The following is a 23,576-nucleotide window of genomic DNA, read 5'->3' as shown; positions in this document are numbered from 1 at the left end:
GCCTCTTCATCTACATTTCCAACGTCCCCTCCCTGTACATTATCTTCCTTGGGGACATCGAATTGATCCTTCAAGCCACCTCAGGTGCCACAAGGCTGTGATCCTCCCAATAGAATGAATTCCCCTTCTAGACACCTGAAGCAGTGGCCATTGTCTCCTACCTGGCAAAATGTGTGGCTTGCGTTTACTTTTCTTCCAACTAAGAAGAGTCCCTTAATATCCAAGGTCCAGGAATGTTATCCTTTTCAAGCCCTTGGTCTCCAGTCCAGAGCCACACCCCCAATAGGTGTATCACAAATATTTACTGAATGAGTAATCGGCTGCCCAGAATAGATGTAGAATGTGGAGACAGGAGAAGTAAAATAAGTGTTAAGGGACCCAGTAGGGTGGGGTTGGGGGAGAATACATGTGAGCTGACCTCACATTTGAAGGGAGCCTTTAGGGTTTTTTTTTTTTTTTAAGGGTTTTTAACCCTTTTTTAAGGGTTTTACAAGCAAAAGATGGTGGGAATAAAAAGTTCAGACCGAGCAAGCAGCTTGACTAAAGGATTGAAGAGGAGAAGCACAAAGATTTAAAAAACAAAAAAAAAAAAAACAATTTACTCAGCTGAAATTTTAGAGGCAAAGGATGGGTTTTTAGAGCTAAAAAGGGCCAGATTAATGAAGGGCCCTGAAAGAATTCTAAACGAAATCTGGGCCTAATGAGAAACTCCCAAGTGTTTGGGCAGGGCAGCGATCCAGGTAGATGTGATTGATTAACTGGGCCTCGGATTAAACCGAGGGCACGGGCTAGAACCAGGGATGGGAACGTGCCAAAGTCAGGCTGGAACTTACACCATAAAAAGAGAAGGGAAGTGATTAGTCACGAGGGCCGCGCCCTGGTGAGTGGGTTCAACTTCCTTATAAAAGAGGCGTCAGAGCTGCCTGCATCTTTCATCCCTTCTGCCACATGAAGCAGAGAATCTGTTTCCCTCTGCCCTTCCACCTCACACCCTGTGAGGATGAAACAAAAAGGCACCATCTTAGAGGGATGAGCCTCCGTCAGACTCGAGTCTGATGGTGCCTCGATGATGGACTTCTCAGCCACAGACCCATGAGAAGCAAGTGTCTGTCGTTTCTAAAAAGCACTAAACCCGTGACAATCTGCTGTAGACCGAGCAGATTACAACAATCCAATAGAGACGTGTAATACGGAAAACAGTGATGGTTTGTTGAACTAAAGGCTGGAGAGGTAAGAAAACACAGAAGGGGCAAAGTGGAGCCGGAACCACAATGGAGAAGCAGGAATGAACCAACCTCAACCTGGACTCCCTGGGGAAAATTCAGAGGGTCCACGAACTAGGACAGAAAATGAATTTTGCTGTTCACTGAACTCTAAATGCAGCCTGCATGAATCATGACCCCAAGCAGCAAACCCCACTAGCATTAGAGGTGTATCAGGCCAACCTAAGAAAGCGGTATTCTCAAGTGACTAAAAGAAGTTGGGCATGGAGCCCATACCTGTAATCTCAGCCATTCAGAAGGATTTCAAGCCACTAATACAGAAGTATTAGTTCTGTAGGTTTTCTAATACAGAAATTTTCAGGCCAGCCTGAAAGACACTGTAATAAGCTAATTGCCTTATGAGTCCATCATACTGGCTCTGTATAAGACTATCCCAAACATATTTGCATTAAGAAAAATAATGTTGGGGCTGGAGAGATGGCTTATAGGTTAAGAACACTTGCTTTTAACTGGTCCACTTCCAGAGAATCCAGTTCCATTCCCAGCACCTAAATGGCAGCTCACAACTGTCTGAAACTTCAGATCCAGGAGATCTGGAGCCCTCTTCTGGCCTTCATGGGTACAAGGCACACACATGGTGCACAGATAGACAATGCAAACAAAATATTCATATACATAAAAAAATAAATATAAATAAATCTTAACAATTATTATTTAAGGTTTATTTTAGATCTGAGTTCATCTGTTCTTTGCATGAGGTGGAGTGACAGTCTTCCTCTCCAAAGGTCAGAGAGTACTGATTTAGTACTTAGCAACTGCCTGACATTGTATTCATGGTTCTACAGTTTGCAGTCTGGACACATTCACAGATCATGCAATCCTCAGAATTGTGTGAGATAAATTTATCACAAAATCACTGAAGGAATCTAGCCTCTGAGGGCTTCTTGGCTTTACTTCTCAAAGCAAATGAAGCCTCCTAGCACCAAACACTGAAATGCTGTATGTTAGAGATATGAGTGGTTGTTGCTATATCGAGATTATGCAAAGCTCCAAGTTTCTTTTGCAACGTCTGTGAACTCAGGGCTCTGGAATTGTCTTGATAGGCATCCAATTAAGGTGATGGTTTACATATTTTGAAAAGGTGTGCAAGTCAACAATTGTTCAAAACTAGTTAGATTAAGAATAGCAATAACTTGCAAATCAGAATGTGTGCCTTGTGGTTAAAAAGGAAAAAAAAAACCTGCTTCTAGATGCATTATCTAATCAGAAAAATCTTTCGCACCGGTGTTAGTCAAAGACAACTTGACACACCCATGTAAGCAGATGTTGATCAATCCAGGAATCTTGGAGGGGTACAGGAATGGAGAAAACCTGGATACACAAACAAGGCAGTCAATTACCAAGGATTCAAGCAACAGAGAGGACAGGCCCTGTTAGCTTTATTGGTCTCACAATTCACTGCCTCCCCACCTCTCCCTGTAGCCATGGCAACACCCACACCAAGGCGGTCCAGAATTCACCTTTGGATATCCAGGAGCCACCGAATGTGCACCTACGCACCTCAAATAAAACCAAGATATCACCACCCACTGAACTAAAACAACCGTGACCTTCCCTCCCTCATCCCCCGTCTTCCAGATTTCTAATCCAACCAGGTAACTTTTTTGTTTTCATTCTTTCACCACAGAGAGGAGGCTAAGTTCTGAACTACGACTTTTTTGGATAATTAAATTCTTTCTTAGCGGGAGTGGGCATCAGAGAGGGGTGAAAACCGGATGCATACACACGTAAATATTTGCCTAAAAAGGCAAATAAGCTGATACAATTAAAATCTCATTCTCGTAGTACGCCTGTCGGGCGAACTGTTTTGCCCTTATAGAACACTGTTTCTGGAGTGGAAAAATAGTTTCCAGCACGGCCGTTTGGAGCACAGTTACAATAAAGCACAACGCATTAGGAGCCCGCGGGATCGCGCACAGCGTGAGCAAAAATGACGCATTCGGACAAGCTTTCCAGAAGGACCCTGCAGCTCGAGCAAGATACCCAAACAGCGAGTCTCATTTCTGCTTGAAGAGACAGAATCGAATCATGTCCCTAGATGTCCAGCCCAGGACGCAAACCCAGCAGCTTTATTAGGGCGTTATCCAAGCCCCTCCTCAAGCGCCCTCTTTCCCCAGTGGCCAATTCTGCCCAGAGCGCCAGCCCGGAGCACTTAGTTCTTTCCTTCTCCATCCACATCTCTGGGACCTGTTCAGAAACAACCCACAGCCAAGAAAACTAAAGGCATGGACCCAAACAAAACTTCTTTCGCAGAGCCTTTTTTCGACTGGTCAAAAGCCGCGAAAAACCTGAGACCTGGCCTGCGCGCCTTGCCCCTAGTAAAGATGGCGGCCATAGGCGGAGCCGCTCCCTCCGGAAATCCGCGGGTTGCCCCGCCAACCAGGACCATTCACGCGGAGCCCTCCACGCCCGCCGAGGCTTGACGCATTGCAGGTGCGGAGCGGCCAATCAGGCAGCTTGACTCTTTCCGGCCAACCACTGCAGGGTCCCGCTGGCCTATCAGAGAGTCCTTGTCCAACTCAACGAGGAAAGAAACCTTAGCAGCGCCAACTAAGCAACGGGCTAGCGAGCGCGTTTGGAGGGGTGTGTGGCTACAGCCTTGTGCTCCTCCGCCGAGAGATATAGTACCCTCGCCCGCGCCCCGCCCCGCCCTGCCCCGCCCGGACCGCTCGTCAGAATTGAGGGGTGTCGGCTTGCTCTTCCTCTCCACAATGTGGGCTTTGGACCCTCAGAAATGCATACTTGACCTAAAAATAACATTAAGTTCCTGTGATGTGTTCTGTGTCCCCCTAAAGGGAAGATGTGGAGCGACCCTCGCTGATCCCCTCCCTCGCAGGTGGCGCTTCTTTGCAGTCGCCAGGCAGTTGCCAGCAAGGAAAAAGAAAAGCCCCCCCACATCCTAAACTCCTGGCTCGGTTTGACCCCTTGCTTAGGAGCGCAGAGCTCAGCACCAGGATTCTCGGAGAAGAACCCCTATGGGCGCTTGTGTTTCTAGAAGGACCAACGTCTCTCCCCACCTCCCCAAATCTGGGCTTCCCCGAGGGGCTAGAAATGAGAGTTTGATACAAACAATCCGATGGCCAGCTCTTTGACCATGGTTTGCTTAGGCAGGGTGAAAACTGTCTTACTTAACTCGCAGCAATTTGAGAAGCGGAGGAGCCCGGAACCAGATCTAGCTGGGTTTCAACTATAGGTATGGCTCATTTTCTGGAGCTAGCCTGACAGCCGTGAGGTTGCATTGGGGAGCAGTAACTTCACAGACTAGGAATCAAGAGAACCTGCAGGGAAGAAATGCTACTTGGTTATAATCACTGCAAGAGGAACCCAGCTAAGAAAATTAAATCTTGTGGATTTCTTGAAATTCCCGTTTAACCTTCAAACATCTGTGGTTTGGATGATCTGATATTTTTCCTGCAACTGTCGTTCTTCGAAGCTTATGTTGTAACGAGCCTCTCTGACATTCCTACAGGTGTATGCATTGCCTTCATGAGAAACTCGTTCTCTAATCTAAAGGGGTAGTTGCCAGTTGTTTGTTACTGTTTCTTAAACTCAAAGATTTGCTCAGAAAGGAGAAAAGTTGTGTCTCTTTGTAGGCCTTTAGCAGCCTTTCCCAAAATGTTTACCAAGTGGGCAAATTTAACTTGGTACTACTGTGTGGCTATCTCACCAAAGACATATCTGCCCTTAGAAACAATACATCACGTTTCTTTTGCGGTGTACCTGGAGTAGGAAGTGTCTTCTACTGCGACTTGTTCATATCAAGCCAGATCCTGATGTTAGAAAGAGATCCAAGAGTGCTAATAAATTCGGAATTCTTGGGTAAGTTCCTCTGTGCCTGGAACCGATGTTCTCTAGATTGCGGAACGGAAAGATGAGATTAGATGACTTCCAGATTGCCTCCCAGCTCCAATATTTGATTCTGCTATGAAGAAATTGAACCATAACCTAATTGTGTCCTGTTTAGAACTGTATTCAGAGCTGTTCCTGTTTGTAGCACTTTCAACGTTCCAAAGTTGCTTTCAAATTTCTTTTCAAATTCAGTCTTCAAAATATTTCTCAAGGGAGGGTTTACATTTACAAAGGAGGTTATCTTCTGTAAAGCCTGCCACAGGTTTATCTGAATATGAAATATTCTTTCTAGCATGTTACTTCAGTTCTAGCACATAGGAAAGTTGTTGGGGCTTTTCCCCAGGAGCGGCGAATTAGCTCCTTGACTTGTGAGCTCTTTTGAGATGGAGACCTTGTCAATGCATGCTTATATTTTCTAAACATAGTAAATTTGCTTTTCCGTTCTAGCCCAGTGAAGGTCCACTGAAGGAGGAAATGGTTTTATTCCATTCCAGATCAGTGGTAGAAGAGCCTAGAGTGGATCTGATGAATTGAAAAAAAAAAAAAAAAAAAAAAAAAGTAACTAACACAGAACATCTGCTGTGTAGAAGGTTAGAGCTTCTCTTCTTGAGTTATCTCTTATTTTCGATTTTTAAATTAAGTATATATCATTATGGAAGAATCATAGATCTTAAATATCGATGCTCTCTTTGGAATGCATGACTTTGTTTTGAAGAATACCAAGATTTAGAAGAAACTTATTTTAAAAAAGACAAAACCAAACCCATATGAGTCCCTCAAACACATCCTTGGTTTTTCCTCTAGTTTCTTGGGGCGGGGGGAGGGGGGGCTTTTGTGAAGAGACAGTGACCTCTCCCAGCTTGTGACTGTCTCTTTTTCACTTCCTTCCTTTTGCTAATTTGGAGGAATAAGTATCAGGATCACTTCTCGAGTAAACATGGCCTCCTCTGGACTGAGTATTTTATATGAATATCTTAAGAAACAGTGGCATTCTATACGCTCAGTCACAGAAAGGCCCCCTGGCCTGACTTTCCCATTCTGAGAAGAACCCGAGAAGCAGGGGCTGGCACAGGCCTTAGAATCTCACTGCACTGCTGTTTCCTTTGACTTTGGACCTCTGAAACATTGTAGTCAAAGAGCCGTTGTAATAAGGAAAGTGGGGGATGTTATCATTCTCAGGGCCTCCCAGTGATTGTGGGAAAGCCTATGATGATTTGCTTTGGACTTTGTTATTTCACTTGGGGACTGGCTGTGCAGAAGTGTTCTCTCCCAGCTAGGCCTTATCTATACTGCTGGTTTAAAATCTTTGACCTTCATCTAAGTTGCTGACACCGTCTTGTGTTAAGCCTTATGTTTCTTTGCTTCTGTCTTCATCAGGGTGGACCTATTTTTTTTTTTCCTGAATCCCAGAAGAACACAGAGAAGTGTATTTTTTTTAAAGATGGTTAACAAAAGAATGTAACTACACAACATTTTGTGTGACATTCTGAAGGCTTTTTTTAGATAATGGTAAAGTGCTAATTAATAATAATAATAAATGGGGTATGGTGTCATGCACCCCTATTCCCAGAGCTTAAGAAGCTGAGGCAGGAGGATGATAAGTTTGGGATCAGCCTGGGCTACATAAAGATACTGAGGATGTAAGAAGAGGAGGAGAAGGGGGATGAAAAGAAGACAAAAGAAAGATAGGGGTGGTGGTGTGTGTGTGTGTGTGTGTGTGTATGTGTGTGTAGTTCAGTTGATAGAGTGCTTTCCTCACATACATGGAAGCTCTTGGTTCAAACCCAACATGGTGGTACACACCTGTAGTCCCAGCATTGAGAAGTATAGACAGGAGAGTCAAAAGTTCACTATTTTGTTTTCGTTTCTCATTATGCAACTTTTAGCTGGTGTCTTAAATTCTTTTCCAGGTGGTTCTACAGGTATGGCTGGGCTTGTTCAACATATCATGCTCTTTTCCAGATCGAAGTGCTCAGAGCACAGCTTTAGCAGCACGCTGAGTTAGCAAAACTCTGGAGGGTAGGAATGGCCTGTGGTCTTGCCATCCAGAACTCAATTGCAATTTGCATGAAAACCACAAAGTAGAGACACGGTGCTGGCTGCTTTTGTTCAGCTTCCCGCCTTTCTTTAGAGTTTGAACATTGGAAATGCTTCTCGTAGAAGCGCTTACTAAAGCATCTACAGGAAGGTTTTCATGTTACGGTTGAGTTCTAAATTTTTCCCCAGTTTCCAACCTGGTGTGAAACAAACATTCCCCTGAAACAGTGTTCAGGGATCAGCAGGCAGAGCTGGAGGACTGAAACGTGAGGCAGTGAATCAGTTCTGAATCACAAACCTCCTGGGCTTTGGAAGACATAGGTGACCCAACAGCATGCCTTAGGAGTGGTGGCATTTTGGGGAGCCAGGCAGCCCAGGGCTTCTGACCCTTGGAACCTGCCTGTTGAGGGTGCTAATTCTTCTCCTGCTGAGCCCTTAGACTCCCTCCAGCTTCTGGATTTTGGTTCTCTTTGATTTTGGGACCTACTCTGCTGTATTTGGCAGACTGATCTTTCAAAGATTGAAAAAGAAAAAAACCCTCTATTTGTCTCTGGAGCTTATTGTTTGCAAGCCAATTCCACACGTGTTTTCCCTCCAATGTAACCCTTGCACCGAGCCCTAGGTGTATGTCATCATACCGGTGCCACAGATTAAATAGCTGAGACTGGGACACAAAGGGAGCAAGCAACCTTGTAAACTAGACAATGCTACCTTACAATCTTGTCTTTTGCTTGGGAAGTAACTGTTTCTTTGTCAGAACTAAATGCAACAAAGCCCAGAGTAGCCTCTCATTGAAACACGGCAGAATTTCCGCATATCATTTGGTTTATAGAAGAGGATGGAAAAGGAAGGGGGTGTAGCCATACTCTTTTGTACAATTGAAACGCACTGGAAAGGACTACTTTGATCATGTAAACCAGCCATGCTCATGATGCCTAGAGTTGGTTTATTAGTCAATTGTTCAGGGTCTCTACTTAGAATAAATAAAATTCCAGAAGCCTCTTCATTAGATTTGGGCAGAAAGATAGCTTTTTCAAGTCCAGTTCGCCTTTAGTCATGTTTCCTTCATTATAAAAAGCAAGGAATGGAGCTAGTTATGTAACTTCCTGTAGAGTACTGCAGACAAAGGTGGATCAGCCATTTGACGACCATTAGGACAAGAGAAGGCACAGGTCAGAGTCAAAGCAGGGAGAGTTGAGCATGTTCTTGGAGCCACTGAAATTAGGAGTACCACCAAATTAGGAGTGGTTTTGTGGTAGGTCATCAATAAAGATGACCTTCTTTGCTTTGTTCAATTTAGTTTCTACTTCTTCTATCCTCTACAGTTCCAGAAGTGACCGCACTACATCTAATTCAATGATCTATTGACATTTGTTGAGCCAAAACTATTGTGGTGGTTTGAATATGCTTGGCCAGGGAGTGGCACTATTTGAAGGTGTGGCCTTGAAGTAGGTGTGGTCTTTTTGGAGGAAGTGTGTCACTGTGGGTGTGGGCTTTAAGACCCTCATCCTAGTTGCCTGGAAGTCAGTCGTCTCCTAGCAGCCTTCAGATGAAGATGTAAACTCTCAGTTCCTCCTGCACCATGCCTGCTTGGACGATGCCATGCTCCCACCTTGATGATAATGGACTGAACCTGAACCTGTAAGCCAGCCTCAATTAAATGTTGTCCTTATAAGAGTTGCCTTCCTTGGTCATGGTATCTGTTCATAGCAGTAAAACCCTAGCAAAGACAACTATCTGAATTCAGAGTATAAGATGGTAACTTCTGGAGCTATGATAACTGAGGAGATTTGAGTGGAAAGAAGTCACTAAAGATGAAGAGCATGTCAACCAAACATGGTGACATGTTGAGTCAACCAAACATGTTGACATGTTGAAACTAACAGGCATCTGTGTGTTCAGGGATCAGCAAAGGGGTGGCTCATTGGGCTAAACAAGGAATCATGGGTGTGATATTTAGGATGTTGGGGTGTCAGTACTACTGATACAAGCCCACATGAATCCATATTTCTTTTTAAAAAATTTCAAGAATGATACCACCCAATAGAAGTTTCTCCAGTGATGGTTTCTTCTGCTCTGTCTAATACAATAACCACCATCTTTATGGGATTATGTATTGCTAGCAGAACTGGAGAACTGTGTTTTTAATTTAAAATTTTTGCTTTAAATAGCTACACATGGTTAGTGGCTACTGTAATGGACATCTCAGATCTGGAAGGACAAAGGCTATTATTCACTATGAATGAAAATTCAATCACACTATTACTTTCTAGATCCTTTTATGTTTATTATTGTTTCTCTCTCTCTCTCTCTCTCTCTCTCTCTCTCTCTCTCTCTGTGTGTGTGTGTGTGTGTGTGTGTGTGTGTGTTGTAAAAGCACGTGAGGGTACATATGTCTGTGTGGAACACAGGCGCATAGAGAAGGAATCAAATGTCTTCCTTTATTACCATCTGCTTTACTGTGTCAAAAAAGGGTCTCTCACTGAGGTGGTTTGAATATGCTTGGCCCTTGGGAAGTGGCACTATTAAGAGGTGTGGCCTTACTGGAGGAAGTGTAACCTTGTTAGAGGAAGTGTGTCATTGTGAAGGCGGGCCTTTAGGTCTCATCTATATGATCAAGTCTGACCAGTGTGATCCAGACCCTCCTGGCTGCCTGCAAGAGAAAGTCCCCTCCAGGCTGCCTTCAGATCAAGATGTAGAACTCTCAGCTCCTTCTCCACCCTGCACACTGCCATGTTCCCACCATGATGATAATGGACTAAACCTCTGAAACTGTAAGCCAGCCCCAATGAAATGTTTGCCCTTATAATGGTGGCATTGGTCATAGTGTCTCTTTACAGCAACAGAATCAAAATTAAGACACTAATTGAACCGGAAACTGGATGTTAATGCTGCCTGCCTGGTTGGTTGATTTGCTAGTTTGATCCCAGGGTCTGTCTGTCTCCCTATCTTCCAATGCTGGGATTGCAGCCATGCCTATCTTTTTACGTGGTTGCTGGGGATTCAAACTCAGGTCTCCATGTTTGTGCAACAAGCCCTCTCACCGGCTCTGCCATTTTCCTATCTTCTACTAACTGGATCTTAACTTCTGTTATTGGGGACGCCATTTTCTTTGATATATTCTGCAGTCAGCATCAATCTGTCTAATCTAGAGTTACAGTTCGGTTTTGTGCCCATCAAGGCCTTGGTGACAATCCAATGTGTGCCAATCACTAGCTCTGCTCTTTAGGCAAACTGAGTCATAAAAAAACAAACCAAAACAAAAACAACAACAAAACCCTACCATACCAACTGACTGTGGTCACACAATCCTCCCCAGACTAAACAATTGGTGAAAGTGTGTTGTCATGTCCAGGCTATGGTGAGACCCCCTCCCCTATCACATTTGGTAGGAATGGTACATTGCTGACTTGCCGACTACTTCGAATACTGACTAAAGGTAATTTTGCATTTGGCTTTTGAATAAGGAAAATAGTTGCTTAATTATTTCCAAAACGATATGATTTAAAGATTTGGCCTTGGTAGCATGCCCCTATAATTCCAGCACTCCAGAGCCTCTGCCTCTGGAGTAATAAGTTCAAGAGCTGCCTGGGTTTCATAGAAAATTCTAGGCCAGCCTGAACTGCATAGCAAGACTCTCAAAAAAGCCTAAAGAAAAAAAAAAAAAAAAAACCCTACATTACACAATCTGTCAGATGCCTCTTTTTAAAGGAGCTTGAATTCAGTATGTTTGAGTTCCAAATGCTTCCATACCTTCCCCAAAGCCAACACGGTCAGGTTCTTCACAGCAAAAATCCCTCACTTAGGTACCAATTTCTGTTCTAGTTTGTTTTCTGTTGCTGCAATGAACACCATGACCAAAATAAACTGGGGGAAGGAGAGGTTTTACTTTAGCTTGCTGGTTATATAGTCCATCAGGGAAGCTCCAAGACAGGAGCTCAAGGCAGGAGCTTGGAGCAGAAGCCAAAGGATGAATGCTGGTTACTGGTGTGCTTCCTTGTGCCAGCCAGCTTAGTGCTCAGCTAAGGTTCCTAGATGACCCAGGCCTACCTGCCTAGGGATGGCACCCCTCACAGTAGGCTGAAACCCTCCTACATCAATTATCAAGTAAGAAAATGCCTCACAGACATGGCCACAGATCAGTCTGATTTGGGCAATTCTTCAGTTGAAGTTCTCTCTTCCCTCTTAATTGATGTTGGCTTTGGGGAAAGTGTGGAAACCTTTGGAACTTGAAGCTGGAAAAGCCGCTGAACACTCAGCATTTACTGGGCTTTTCTGTGAGAACTTGGAAGACAAGATTACTGAAACAAATGCAGACGATGGAGCCTTAACTTGTAAAGTTCCAGAGAGAAGTTTGCCTCTCAGAGATGTTACCAGGGTTGTTCATGTGATACATTTGAATCAAGAACCTATGGAAGGGCTAGAGAAATGGCTCAGCAGTTAAGAGTACTTGTTGTTCTTGCAGAGGACCTGGGTTCAATTCTCAGCACCCACATGGTGGCTCACCACCATCCATAACCTCAGTTACAGGGAACCCAACAGACAAGCACCTAGCACACATATATGCCTATAAAGAAAAAGAAATAGATCTAAAAATTTAAGAAAGAATTCTGTGGAAGCAAAATCTTTGCTTACTTGGACAATGAGTGCTGTTCATCTAGGACAGACAAATCAGCTGTGATTGTAGAAGACACCCGGCTTGCTGAGGTAAAAGTCTTCTGGAAGCGTTTCCTTAGTGTCAGCACACAGAAGCTGTGGTCCAGAGGGGCCAAGGCTGCGTCTCAAGCTGGCAGCCAAGCTTGGCAGTGTTTAAGAGTCTCCCACGTGGTACTGGTTTGGGCAGCGTGAGAGCTGGATTGAAGGGGTCATGGAGAGAAGCTGACGCTTGGCACAGGGTGGTCAAGATTCCTGACCTGGGGCTACATTCTTTCTACTTGTATCTAGCATGGTTTGATTTAGCTAATTCCACATAGAACTATTTTCTTGAAATAGCACAGAACGTTCCATAGGCCTTTGGAGTCTTAGTATATTATGGTATTTTTATGTGGCTTTTAAAAATTGCTGACCTCTTCATAAATTAAGAAGTTAATTCCCTGGGACATGAAGATTCAGTGGATGTAAGCTGTCAGCCAGAGAACCTGATGTATGAAATAGGCAAGTCTCTAACAGTGTATCTTTAAATTTTCAGATACTGATTTCACTAATATACAATCTAATATTAGAGCCCTGAGCAAAGACTCACGCTCTAGTTTATGCCCAATCACCGCCTCACAGGAAGATCCTGGGCAAGTCACTTGACCTTCTTAGATTTCAGTGTGTGAAACTAGCCATAAAACTGTGTAAAGCATGACCTCATTACAAACCCACTACACTTGAAAGCTAAGATGTGCTTTGATATGTTAAAGAATTCCAAAAGAGCACTCATTTCTAAAATATAAACAGAAAATTGTTCTAGGATGATTAAAATAATTCTAAGATGAGTGGCACTTAGTAAATAATGTCAAAGGTTTCAAAGCACTTTATTTAGTGAAGTAGTTAAATGACACAGGGAAGTGTTTGGCTGGTTTTGCAAAACCATAGATTGTAATTATGTAACCAAAATAACTATAAGGGGTGGAAGACTACCGGAAACAAAAGGATCCCCAATAATTAAACATATTTTTATTTTTAGGACATCATTTCTCAACTTGTCACTGCATACCAAATGTTAAAATGCATTTAGCTAAATACCTTAGGAAGTCTGACAGAAAAAAAAATCCAAATTCCTTTAGGAATCATTAGTTATAATAATAATGAGCGTGGCTCTGTAGACCTGTACTTCATTGGCTTACTCACTATTCTTTAAACTGACTTTGTATTAGTCTCTTTTCTGTGAACATAGGGATATTATGTGTCTGTCGGTGAATGGTTTTTAAACCGTTTGCAAGAGGGATGGCAGCCCCCTTCCCAGGGCTTGCCTGCTACAACTTCTCCTTAAACGGCAGGTTGACCCTTTCTGTAGCATTCTAGAAAGAAGGAAATTAAGCGCAGTCCCACAGTTGCTGACATATTGTCTGAGGTGATCCTAAGAAGTACTCTGGCATTTGCAATGCCCAGGGGTATTTTGAATCTTTTAAAACACCTATCTGCACACTTGGCCAAAGCCAGAAAAGAAAGATAACTAGTCTTTCCAGAGGGGAGCCTGCTAATCACACATTTTGCCACAATTTCTGAAAGAAGTAACAACCTGCAGCTTGTCCTGGCCTTGCAAACAAAAGATCAAATTCTGTGCTCTGTCTTGGCAAGAAAAGAAACTGCAGCATTTTGTTAAGGGTGTGTGTTTTTTTTTTTTTTTTTTTTTTTGTTCCAGGCTCCAAATTAAGACCTGAAACATTTGGGGGGGTGTCCCCACCCCCACCCTAGTTTACAAAAGAATGAAGAATAGTAAATTTAAAAATTAAAACAGTATTTAAGGACTATAATTAAGATTGTAATTAAGATAGTCGAGCTCACTGCTAGAATCAATTGGCTGTGCAGGTTTCAGCTGTAATCAGAGTGACTCTGAGCATCTTTCCCCTTCTTTGTATTTATGAATTTATGAATTTTCAGGACCAGGACAATTAGGAAAGCATGGGCTTTGAGGTCTACATAAGCTGCCCACTACTTAATTTAGAAGCAGGCCGAATAGAATTTGCCATAGGAAATAAGGAACCCAGCAAGGAACAACTCTTCAAGCATCTTTATAATTTCAGTAGGTATGTAAAAACACGAAAACTAGACTGGTTGAGCATGTAAACATGACACAGACTCAGGAACTGAGCTTCTAACTGTGACTTGGACAGTTCTCCAAAATGAGAAAAGTAACGCATCTGATCAATTTCTTCCCCAAGGCCAAGCACCTTGTCTTCAACACAGTCCCCTCTCCTCTGCAGCTAAAACTGTAAGGCTGATTCCCTCTCCCCACGGCTGTCCTCAGCCCGCAGACCTCCTGAAGGTGGTCCTCTGTGGGGAACCAGGACAGTGGCTCAGCAACCCCGAAGCCACCAGGAGTAGTGGGGAGGGGGGACACATAGGTGAAGTGGGGCTGAGTGACCGACACACGGCTGGAAGCCCGAGGCGGTCCCCAGGTCTCGCTACGCAGGCATTCCAGGTCTGGAGGACTCTTGAAGTCACAGGCCAGTCCCCTTGCTCAGGTCCCAGCCTCCCCAGTGACCCCTGTCCGCGTAATGGGCCCGCCACGCCGGGCGCGCCTGGGGGGCGGGGCCTTGCGGTGAGGTCCGGCTGCCGCAGCGCCGCCCTGCGCGAGGCGGTACTGCCGCGGCGGAGGGATACCGCGCACCGTATATATATCGCGGCACACAGGCTCGCGCTACGGCAGTGGTGCTGGGAGTCTCGTGTCCGTGGTGCCGTTACTCGCAGTCGGGCGGCGAGGCTCAGCGCACAACGCAGGTAGCGCGTTAGCAGCAGCAGCGGAGGCACCTCGGCGGTCACAGCCCCTGCGCTGGTGCAGCCACCCTCACACCTGCTCCGCTCTTCCTTCCTTCGCTCGCACCATGGTAGGTTGGGCTCCGCAGTGGCAGACGTAGCAGCTGCCCAAGCTTTCTTAAGAGATTTGTAGTTGAGTCTTGGGTCTCCCCCTTTTCCTGGCTAAGGTTATCCCCCACTCCCACCCCCTTTTGCCTGGTGTTACGCAGCAGCTGCGGTAAAAGAGAGATGTATTTCGGGTTTGCATCTCCGCTTTGGCTGCCAGGGAACCTCCTTTGAGTTTTGGGCGCCTTTGGGGCTGGACTCTACAGTGGGTTGTGCGCGGGCTGGAGCCGCTGCTACAGCTGCACCGGGGCCTTCCGCATCCACCCCCTCCGCCAGCCCCGCACCCACTGCATCCAGCGCGCCGCACCCGGGCTGCCTGCAGCGCAGCGCCTCGGCCCGGGCCAGCGGGGCGGGGGAGTCGGGCGGGGCAGGCCCCGACGTCCCGGTAGCCAGTCCCCGACCGCGTAGAATGAATGGGTCGGGGCGAGCCGGGGCCGTACAGGGTTTGGACCGCGGATTCCGGGATGTCCTCAGCCACCTTCAGACCCCCTGACCAACCGAGTCGGGCGTCCTCCCTCGACTGCGGTCCCCTCCTTCCTCCCGGGGGGCGCGGCGCGGGCGTGAGCTGGGAAGGAAGGAGTCGGGGAAGGGTGGGGTTGGGGGCAGGAAGGCGAAGGCTGGGGGGCGGAGAGGGCGGAAGCGGCCGCCCTGCGCCCGGGCGGGGCCCCGCAGGGTGGCCGCGCGCGTGGCTGGGCCCTGCAACCTCGGTCCCCCTCCTTGTGCCGCGCGAGACGGGCGCGATCGCTCGTGTCCGCGGGGAGGCCCCTTCCCGCGGGAGGTGCTCGGCTCGCGCTAATTGGGGCGGCAGGGCGGGGGAGGAGAGAGTTGGCGCGCTCCTCGGTTTCCATTAGAGACGCAAAGTTTCTACTGGGGAGGAGGCGGCGGCAGGCTCAGTGCCTGGGGGAGCAGGAGCGGTGGGAGGTGCTGGGGATAGGCAGCACTACCGTCCTGGGGCCCCTTTGGGTCTTCACCGTAATGAGGCCCCTCGCCCGGCATGTCCCTTGTTTCATGCTGCTCCCCGGGCCGCAAGCAGATGCCCATCTCTACGTTTCCGCTTTCTCTGCCACCTCTGGCTTGCCAGATGCGACTATGCAGTTGGCCGTGTGCGTGTGCCGTGGCCCCCTTCTCCCTAGCCAGGCAGGGCTGACATCACCAGCAGCACCTTCTGCCCTGGCAAGGAGGCTAGATCGTTCCCAGCAGGTTCTGGAACGCCTTTGACCCAAGGCCAGAATGACTTGGGGGTGAGGTGGGGGAGTCGTCGTCCCGAAGGTAGATGCACTTGACAGGCCTCTAGTCAGAGAATTTTTCCGAGGAGGTGGAACTCCTCTCCCTGGTGAGCTGACAGTTTCTCCTACGAGGTGTGGCAGTGCTTCCTGTCGTGGAAGACTGACATGGTGAGCATTACATAAATCGTGGCTCCATTTGCCTTAAAAGTAGCTTCCAGTAATGAATAGAAGGGAAGACCCACTTACAATTTAAAAAGTAGAAGTTCTTTCTCTCCCAAACGACGAGTTGCCAAGGAAAAGAAATGAACTCCAGTGCCATCGGATTTCTCTTGGGGTTTATTTTGTAACTGGCTTTATTAAAACATATATTCTCCTGGTTAGAGGCACAGGTTCAGAGGCTCAGAAACTAAATAGTGCAATGAAAACCACCATTGTGGCCATTTAGTACCTAGAACATGGAAAAACCAAGTATTGGCAATCTTAAGGTGGACAGGATCAATACCAGGAGATGATAATAGTTACTCATGTATACACGGAAAGGGGTAACCTATCGCCTCATAATTGTGTTTTCTGTGTGCTTCATTTTTGCAGTTTTGTTACAGTCCTGGGATTCAGTCTTTTTCTAGCTTCAGAATCATAGGATAAATTTGACTGAAAGGCATTAGACATTGCAAACGGTAGGCTTTTAGCAAATAACTGCCTAATTTAAATGATTGGAAAGCATTTATTATACTGAAATGAAACCTGGGTGAGTAACCCATTACTGGATATTTTTTCCACGTAACTATTTCTCATAAAATGGGTATAAAAGCCTGGTAATCCAACCCAATGCCATTATGTAACGCCAGTGTGGAGATTTTGGAGGGCCCAAAGCTATGCGCAAGGTGCACTAAAAAGCCTGCCCCTGGACAGGATCCTGGTCCTGGCTGCCTTGTCCGCGGCATTGGGTTGGGTCTCTTGGATGAAATCAGCAACTGCAGTGTTTATGGCGCAGTAGGTGGCGCTCTTCCTTCTCTGCCTGCTGCCGCAGATGGTGCTGTGGGTACTTTCACCACTAGAGGCGCCATTTCCCACATTGCGACTGACTGGTTTCTTTGCAGTGCTTAGTGCAAACCCGCAGGCCAAGCAAGCCGCAGGCCAAAGAAATGAAGCCAGCAGAGGCTGTCACTTCTTTGTCACCCTTTATTGTTAAGCTAGCTTGAACAGTTTTCCTTTATTGTAGTAACTGCTACTAAATGCCAGCGCTAATGAATTCGGAACACTTTCTAAAATACTGATTTGAAAAAACCCCACAATTTTAAAGTATAATTAGGAAAGCTAGGTTATTATCAACCAAACTTGTCTACATTAAATTATGATCTTTTCTTTCTCTGTGTAGGCTGATCAGCTGACTGAAGAACAGATTGCTGGTAAGTTGACGATTCTGGAGAGTCCCCAGGAAACTGGAACTAGGCTCTGCTTTGGTCTTGTGTCTCCTCTCTTGTCCCTCCCGTCTGCGATCTATGTGATTTTCTAAGAACTGTTAAGCAGCAGCGGTGAGGCCAGGTACTTTAGAGATGACATGACTCGGGTGTGCACAGCTGCGCTGTAGAATGAGAGGCACGGAACTACTCCGAAGTGGACTTTACAGTTCTTAGCCTACAAATTTTTTAGTAGTCTACCAGGAAAGCTTTTGCTTGCAATCCTAAAACACTTGGAAAACGTAAAGATTAGTGCTGGAATAATTGGAAAATGAGACATCAAGCTGGGTTTTGTTTTGAGATGGATGCCTTACCATGTAACTCTGGTTATTCTGGAACTTGCTATGTAGACCAGGCTAGCTTTGAACTCACAGAGATCTGTAGTTTGCCTCCAGAGTGCCACCATACCCGGCAACTTTACCCTTTTAATGTTTCCACCTTAATGTATTTAAGGTGGCTCACTTGCTGCTCTTTGCAGAGGACTCAGGTTAGGTTCCCAGGAAATGTGGAAATTTGCAGTGGTTTATAACTAGTTTCCAGTAGTCTGATGCTGCCCTCTGACCTCTGCAGACAGCAGGTACTAATGTGGTATACATAGAGACACATATGCAGGGGATGCAGGCAGACACTGAACATTAAATAAATAGATAAAAAAGTTTCTATTTAGGACTTGTGGGAAAATGTGTTGAATGTGACAGAAAGCTTGGTGACTGCCTGGGAGTGGGCGTGTCCAGGAGCCATGTTGCTATGAAACGAGTTCACTGTGGTTATAAAAGTGCGACATGAAAGGACTTTCTTTGAAGGGACTTAAACTGGTAAATCGGTGGTCTCAGATTACACTTAATGACCAATTTGAGTATGTTCAAGCTAGTTTTCTTAAAAAGTAGGATATTGCGACTTTATTGTAGAACCTGGTCACTAGGACAGTGTTTGCTTTTTGGGATACTGTGTGTTAGCCAGACCGACAGGTCTGTTGTGATCGTTATTTCAGTAGACAGAGGCCAGGTGGTTTCTGGTCACTGGGACAGCTTGTTTTGGCAGTCGCAGGGAAGTGTGCACCACAACAGTGTTGGGTAAAACATCGATACTAAAGATTAACATCTCTTTTCAGAATTCAAGGAAGCTTTCTCCCTATTTGATAAAGATGGTGACGGCACCATCACAACAAAGGAACTGGGGACTGTCATGCGGTCACTGGGTCAGAACCCAACAGAAGCTGAACTGCAGGATATGATCAACGAAGTGGATGCTGACGGTAAGGACTTTAGAACTGAGTGAGTGCCAGTGTTGTGTAATTCAAGTTCAGACTTGTTATTGAATGTTTCTAAGGTCCCTAGAGCAAAGCAGTGTTCAGAGCTGCTTGCTCTGGTTGCCTCAGCCTCCTGACGATAGAATAGAGGATTGTGGGCCTGCTGCTTGGGTCACTCCCCTACTGTCTAGAGCATTTCCTGGATTGGATCACTATTTTTCTTTTCTGCTTACTGAGACCTACAGCTCCAGTCTTTTATCAGCTGCCTGCTGAGGCTGCACCAAGTCCTGTGGGGGGAGTAAAAACAAGTACTCAGAGAACCTGCTCCCTAAAGGAGCTGTTGTTTCTCAGAGGAGGAAGAACCTGAGGGCAGTGGGTGGAGGGAGTACCCCTGGACATTAGCAGGGTCTGAAGACTATAAGGAATTTGTGGAATCTGAGAAGGGAAGCTGTGCATACAAGGCTGGGGCCAGCAAGAGCCAGCAGTCCCTCCTGACAGTTGCCTGTTCATCCTCTAGATTATAAGCTTTTGGCTCCTTTTTGTCAGTGAACTGGTTTGGAGGCACCCTCTCCCCTAATTGAAAAGTCACATATATCTAGGAATGATAAGTTTTAAGGGAGTTAAGGAGGTACAATATGGATCTAAACTGTACTTGTAGACAGATGTATCGAGAGGAGACATTTGGAAAAGTATAACATAACAAAGTGTTGTGATAGACTTGGGTTTTCCGAAAGACTTTAAAGATTATTCTCATCCTCAATGCTGCTTTTAGTATCTAGTTGATGAACTGTACAGCAATGTGGGTTGGGCCCTTCCTGTTGTATGTAAATCCTGGGAGGCCAGATTCAGTAGGGAGAGTGTATTTGACTATCATATGGTACATTTGGTATCCTTTGTATACAAAGGATATCTTCTCATGCTTATAGGTAGCACTTAGTTGTTTATTTCGTCTTACATCAATAGGGGATCTTTGATTCGCTTATATTGGTCTGCCATGTAGGGATTGTAAGCCATCCATATACACCAGCCTTGGAAGTTACTTGTTTTAAATGTCTCAGTAAAAATAAATTGTAAATAACTACTTTTTTTTTCCTAATTTTATTTTCATTTATTTGAAGCTAGTGTTAATCTGGGATTTGTCTTTGGCACTGTTTCTCTCTTAGCTTTAGAGAAGTCACTGGCAATATTGGCTGTTGAGTGGACTCCTCTGACAGTTTTTTGAACATTAATGATCCTAAACTGAAAATGGCTTCTGAACTTTTTTTTTTCCCCTTCACGAAACATGAAGATGCCGAATTGGGGGTTTAGGAGTAAGAGTGAATGCTTAGCGGATGAGAGGCCCTAGGTTCAGTCCCCAGTACTAAGAAAGGCCATGTTGGGTAGGGGTGTTGCTAGAAAGCATATAGAATAGGACTGGAAGTACACTTGGAGAAGGCTAGGGAGACTGGCAGGGTATAGCACGGTGTTTTCTTCCCTCATCTTTTCCCCCCTAAAGCATTTTGTACATCACCAGGGCATTATTAGTCAGGCCCGAGTATGCTCCCGGACAGGCAATTGCATGCATGCTTCCTGTTTCTTTTGACCTGCCTAGTCAATTTTCATAGTGAAGAATTCAGATGTGCAGCTTCCTTTGCACCTGTAAGTGCTGTGGCCACCGCCTAGTAGTGGAGTCACATGACGTTCGTTGCTCTGTGAGGTGTTGAGCATTCTGGCTACAGAAGGTCAACCTAAGAAAAACAGTAGTTTATCATTCTGGTTACCACTTGAATCCTACCAGATGCCTGAACATCCCATACCATGGTTCTGAGATTATTACTGCACAGGAGTGTCAGTATGATGCTGATTCAACATAAACTTTTCCTTTTTTAATTACAGGGAATGGCACCATTGACTTCCCAGAGTTCTTGACTATGATGGCTAGAAAAATGAAAGACACAGATAGCGAAGAAGAAATCCGTGAGGCATTCCGAGTCTTTGACAAGGTAATCTTACACACTTGCCTTGGAGAGGTACATATTATGGTGCCCTGTGCTGTTGCTGCTGAAAGTTGTGCCTGTTGTTTGGTTAGAGTTGGCCTGAGTGTCTGACTCTCTAATATGACTCCTGTAAATGACAGTATTTACCTGGTTGAGGTGAGGGCCAGCAGAGAGGAACACTAAATTGACTGTCCCTGTCTTTGTTATGTTCGGTGTCTATCTGCTTTTGAAAAACCTTCTGCATTCTGTGTTTGATAACTGGTGGGGTCTGGGGACGGGGAGGGTTGATGTGTAGAGTTGGCAGTAACTCATTCAGAGAGTTGCTCTCCTAAGACCCGCCCACCATTACCGTGTAACGTCACTGCCTGTTCACAGGATGGAAATGGTTACATCAGTGCAGCAGAACTGCGCCACGTCATGACAAACTTGGGAGAGAAGCTAACAGATGAAGAAGTAGATGAAATGATCAGAGAAGCAGATATTGATGGGGACGGACAAGTCAACTATGAAGGTAAAGGCTAAGTTAATCTCGAGCCTGTTTTCAATAGCCTTCAGGTCTGTTACATCAGGTCAGCAGCTGCTGTGGATGGTCACCACGTATCGTACACAGTAGATGTGTTCTTTACAGCTTCTTTTGAAGATACTGAAACGTTATGATTATTTGTCTTTTCAGAATTCGTACAGATGATGACTGCAAAATGAAGACCTACTTTCAACTACTTTCCCCCCTCTAGAAGAATCAAATTGAAATCTTTTACTTACCTCTTACAAAAAAAAAAAAAAAAGAAAAAAGAAAAAAGTTCATTTCTTCATTCTGTTTGTATCTAGCAAAACTGAATGTCAAAAGTACCTTCTGTCCACACACAAAATCTGCATGTATTGGTTGGTGGTCCTGCCCCCTAAAGATCAAGCCCCCTACATCAGTTTTACAGTATAAATACTCGTACTACCTTATAAGGAAGCACTTAGTGGACTCCTTAAAGTTCCATTTGCTAATGATTAATACACTGTTTGGGCTGGCCAGTTTCTCATGCATGCAGCTTGATGATTGAGCACAGTCAGGCATTTGTATTAAAACTGAAAAACGGAAAAAACAAATTCAAAATCTCAGATGGCTTCTAGTTCAATCTGTTGAGATAAATTGTCAGCAGCCAGTTTACTGCAAGCAAACATTTAAAATTGGTTTACCTCAGGGTGATGTGCAGAAAATGGGTGAAGGTTAAACTCTGAGACACAGCCCTAGAAGTAGGACAGTCCTCTTGAAGTGCCCCAATCCCATGGTGACAGTGACACCCTGGTGGCGAGCCCGAGTGCAATGGTTCACTGCTGTGTGCATGCATTGGAGTGACGTGAACAACAAGGCTGTCACCAAATCACACACATTTTATTGAGAAATGTTTACTAAGGGAGCATCTTTGGACTCTCTGTTTTAAAACCGTGTGAACCATGACTCGGAGCCAGCAGAGTAGGCTGTGTCTGTGGACTGGAGCACACCATCAACATTGCTGTTCAGGAAATTATAATTTACATCCATTCCAAGTTGTAAATGCTAGTCTTTTATTTTTTTTTTTTTTTTCCAATAAAAAGACCATTAACTTAAAAGTGGTGTTAAATGCTTTGTAAAGCTGAGATTGGAAGGGGACAAGGCCAAGGCCGTAGGAGGGGAGGTCAGTATACACAGAAACACCCACCGTCCAGTGCAAGCTGGATTTCCCGCCCATGGTCTCTAGCATCAACTCCTGAAACCAGACAGATATGGAGTTCTTTGTCATCTATGAGCACGTAAGTCTAGTTGTTCTTTGTGTGTGTGCACACGCAAATCATGGTTGGTTGATGTTCAGAGTAGAGCCCTAGTGAGGGAAGGCCTCTCGAGCATGCACTTAGGATGTCTCAGCTGTGCTGTTGCTGACCTGTTGTAACTACATGAGGCCATCTGTGCAGGAGACATGATTTAGTGTGTCTGTAATCCTATACTCACTGTGTAATGGTGGAAGCAGGCTGGTCAGAGACACTACCTTTAATTCAGTTTGTAGTTTACGGTTATATTAACTTTAGCCTTTGTACTTTATTATTATTATTTAAGTTAATTGCTTTTTCCCTGTAAGTAGAGTTAATGCTTAACACTCTGGCTTAAAAGCAAAGAAACAAAAACAAAACAATATCCCAGAAAGAATTTCCTGTCTAATTACAAACCTGTAACCAAAACGTAGATGTGCTGGTACTAGGCCCTTCCAAGGCACTGGTCTGTTTAAAAAACCCCCCTTAGAAGTGTGTTGCATTCAAAACAAGGGCCTTGTACATTTTTCAGGGTGTTAACTGGTTGTATCTGATTAGTAAGGGGCTTTGGCTTCCAAATTCGGGAATGGCGGGGAGCTGGCAGGCTTCTGTTCTGGCAAGGCAATGAGAAGCCCTTGGCAACCACATGGGCGCACTCGGGGCTAACCTGTAGACCCCTGGTTGCTCCCTCTCCTGCTCCCTGTCTTTCTGGCATTTTGTAGCTCCTTAGAAATTGTTTTTTTCTGCCAGAGGGATGGGTCAGAGCTGTAGAGAGGAAGACATTGCCTGAACACTTCTGCTCATCCTTGGACTGGGTGGTTGGCAGACATTTTGGTGTGCTCACTGTAGGTTGACTTTAGTATCTGAATCGTTAGGTTTTCCCTTCTGGTAGAGAGGACTGAGGGTTCCAGGTGTGAGGAAGTGAATGAATGGCTGTGGATCTATCCTGTAAGAAGATTAAATCACCAGTCGATGACCCAGTCTCAGGCTTGTCTTTTAACCTCTTGGTGGTTTCAAAAAGGGTTGGAGGTGACTTTTTAAACATTTACCTCCTATCTTTTACCTTTTACCAAGTCTGTAGAGCTGGGTAGACAATATTTTAGCAGCCCCAGAGCAGCCAGGAATCCTGCTTGGGAACCAGAAGCCCTAAC

General features: G+C 45.2%; 1 protein-coding gene and 1 long non-coding RNA gene across 2 annotated transcripts; both read left to right on the top strand.

The window, feature by feature from the left end:
• The first annotated feature begins 2,722 nt into the window (after positions 1-2,722).
• LOC143436877 (uncharacterized) lies at positions 2,723-8,846 on the top strand. Its single transcript, XR_013106654.1, has 2 exons — positions 2,723-5,102; positions 8,495-8,846. It is a non-coding gene; the product is annotated as an uncharacterized LOC143436877 (long non-coding RNA).
• A 5,655-nt stretch (positions 8,847-14,501) lies between these two features.
• Calm1 (calmodulin 1) lies at positions 14,502-22,251 on the top strand. The gene is made up of 6 exons (XM_076921420.1): positions 14,502-14,704; positions 17,343-17,373; positions 18,536-18,679; positions 20,549-20,655; positions 21,025-21,160; positions 21,323-22,251. The coding sequence occupies exons 1-6, from the start codon at positions 14,702-14,704 to the stop codon at positions 21,349-21,351; spliced, it is 450 nt and encodes a 149-aa protein (XP_076777535.1). The 5' UTR covers positions 14,502-14,701; the 3' UTR covers positions 21,352-22,251.
• Positions 22,252-23,576: the final 1,325 nt, after the last annotated feature.

Source organism: Arvicanthis niloticus, chromosome 23, assembly GCF_011762505.2.
Source record: "Arvicanthis niloticus isolate mArvNil1 chromosome 23, mArvNil1.pat.X, whole genome shotgun sequence".
Lineage (NCBI taxonomy): Eukaryota > Metazoa > Chordata > Mammalia > Rodentia > Muridae > Arvicanthis > Arvicanthis niloticus.
The sequence above is the reverse complement of the archived record's forward strand: the minus strand, read 5'-3'. Positions and strand labels throughout refer to the sequence as shown.

What these genes read in the sequence shown, in the direction of transcription:
- Calm1 (XM_076921420.1), top strand. An exon ending in CAACGAAGTGGATGCTGACG is followed by an intron (nt 18,680 to 20,548) that starts GTAAGGACTTTA and finishes TTTTAATTACAG; the next exon opens with GGAATGGCACCATTGACTTC. An exon ending in CATTCCGAGTCTTTGACAAG is followed by an intron (nt 20,656 to 21,024) that starts GTAATCTTACAC and finishes GCCTGTTCACAG; the next exon opens with GATGGAAATGGTTACATCAG.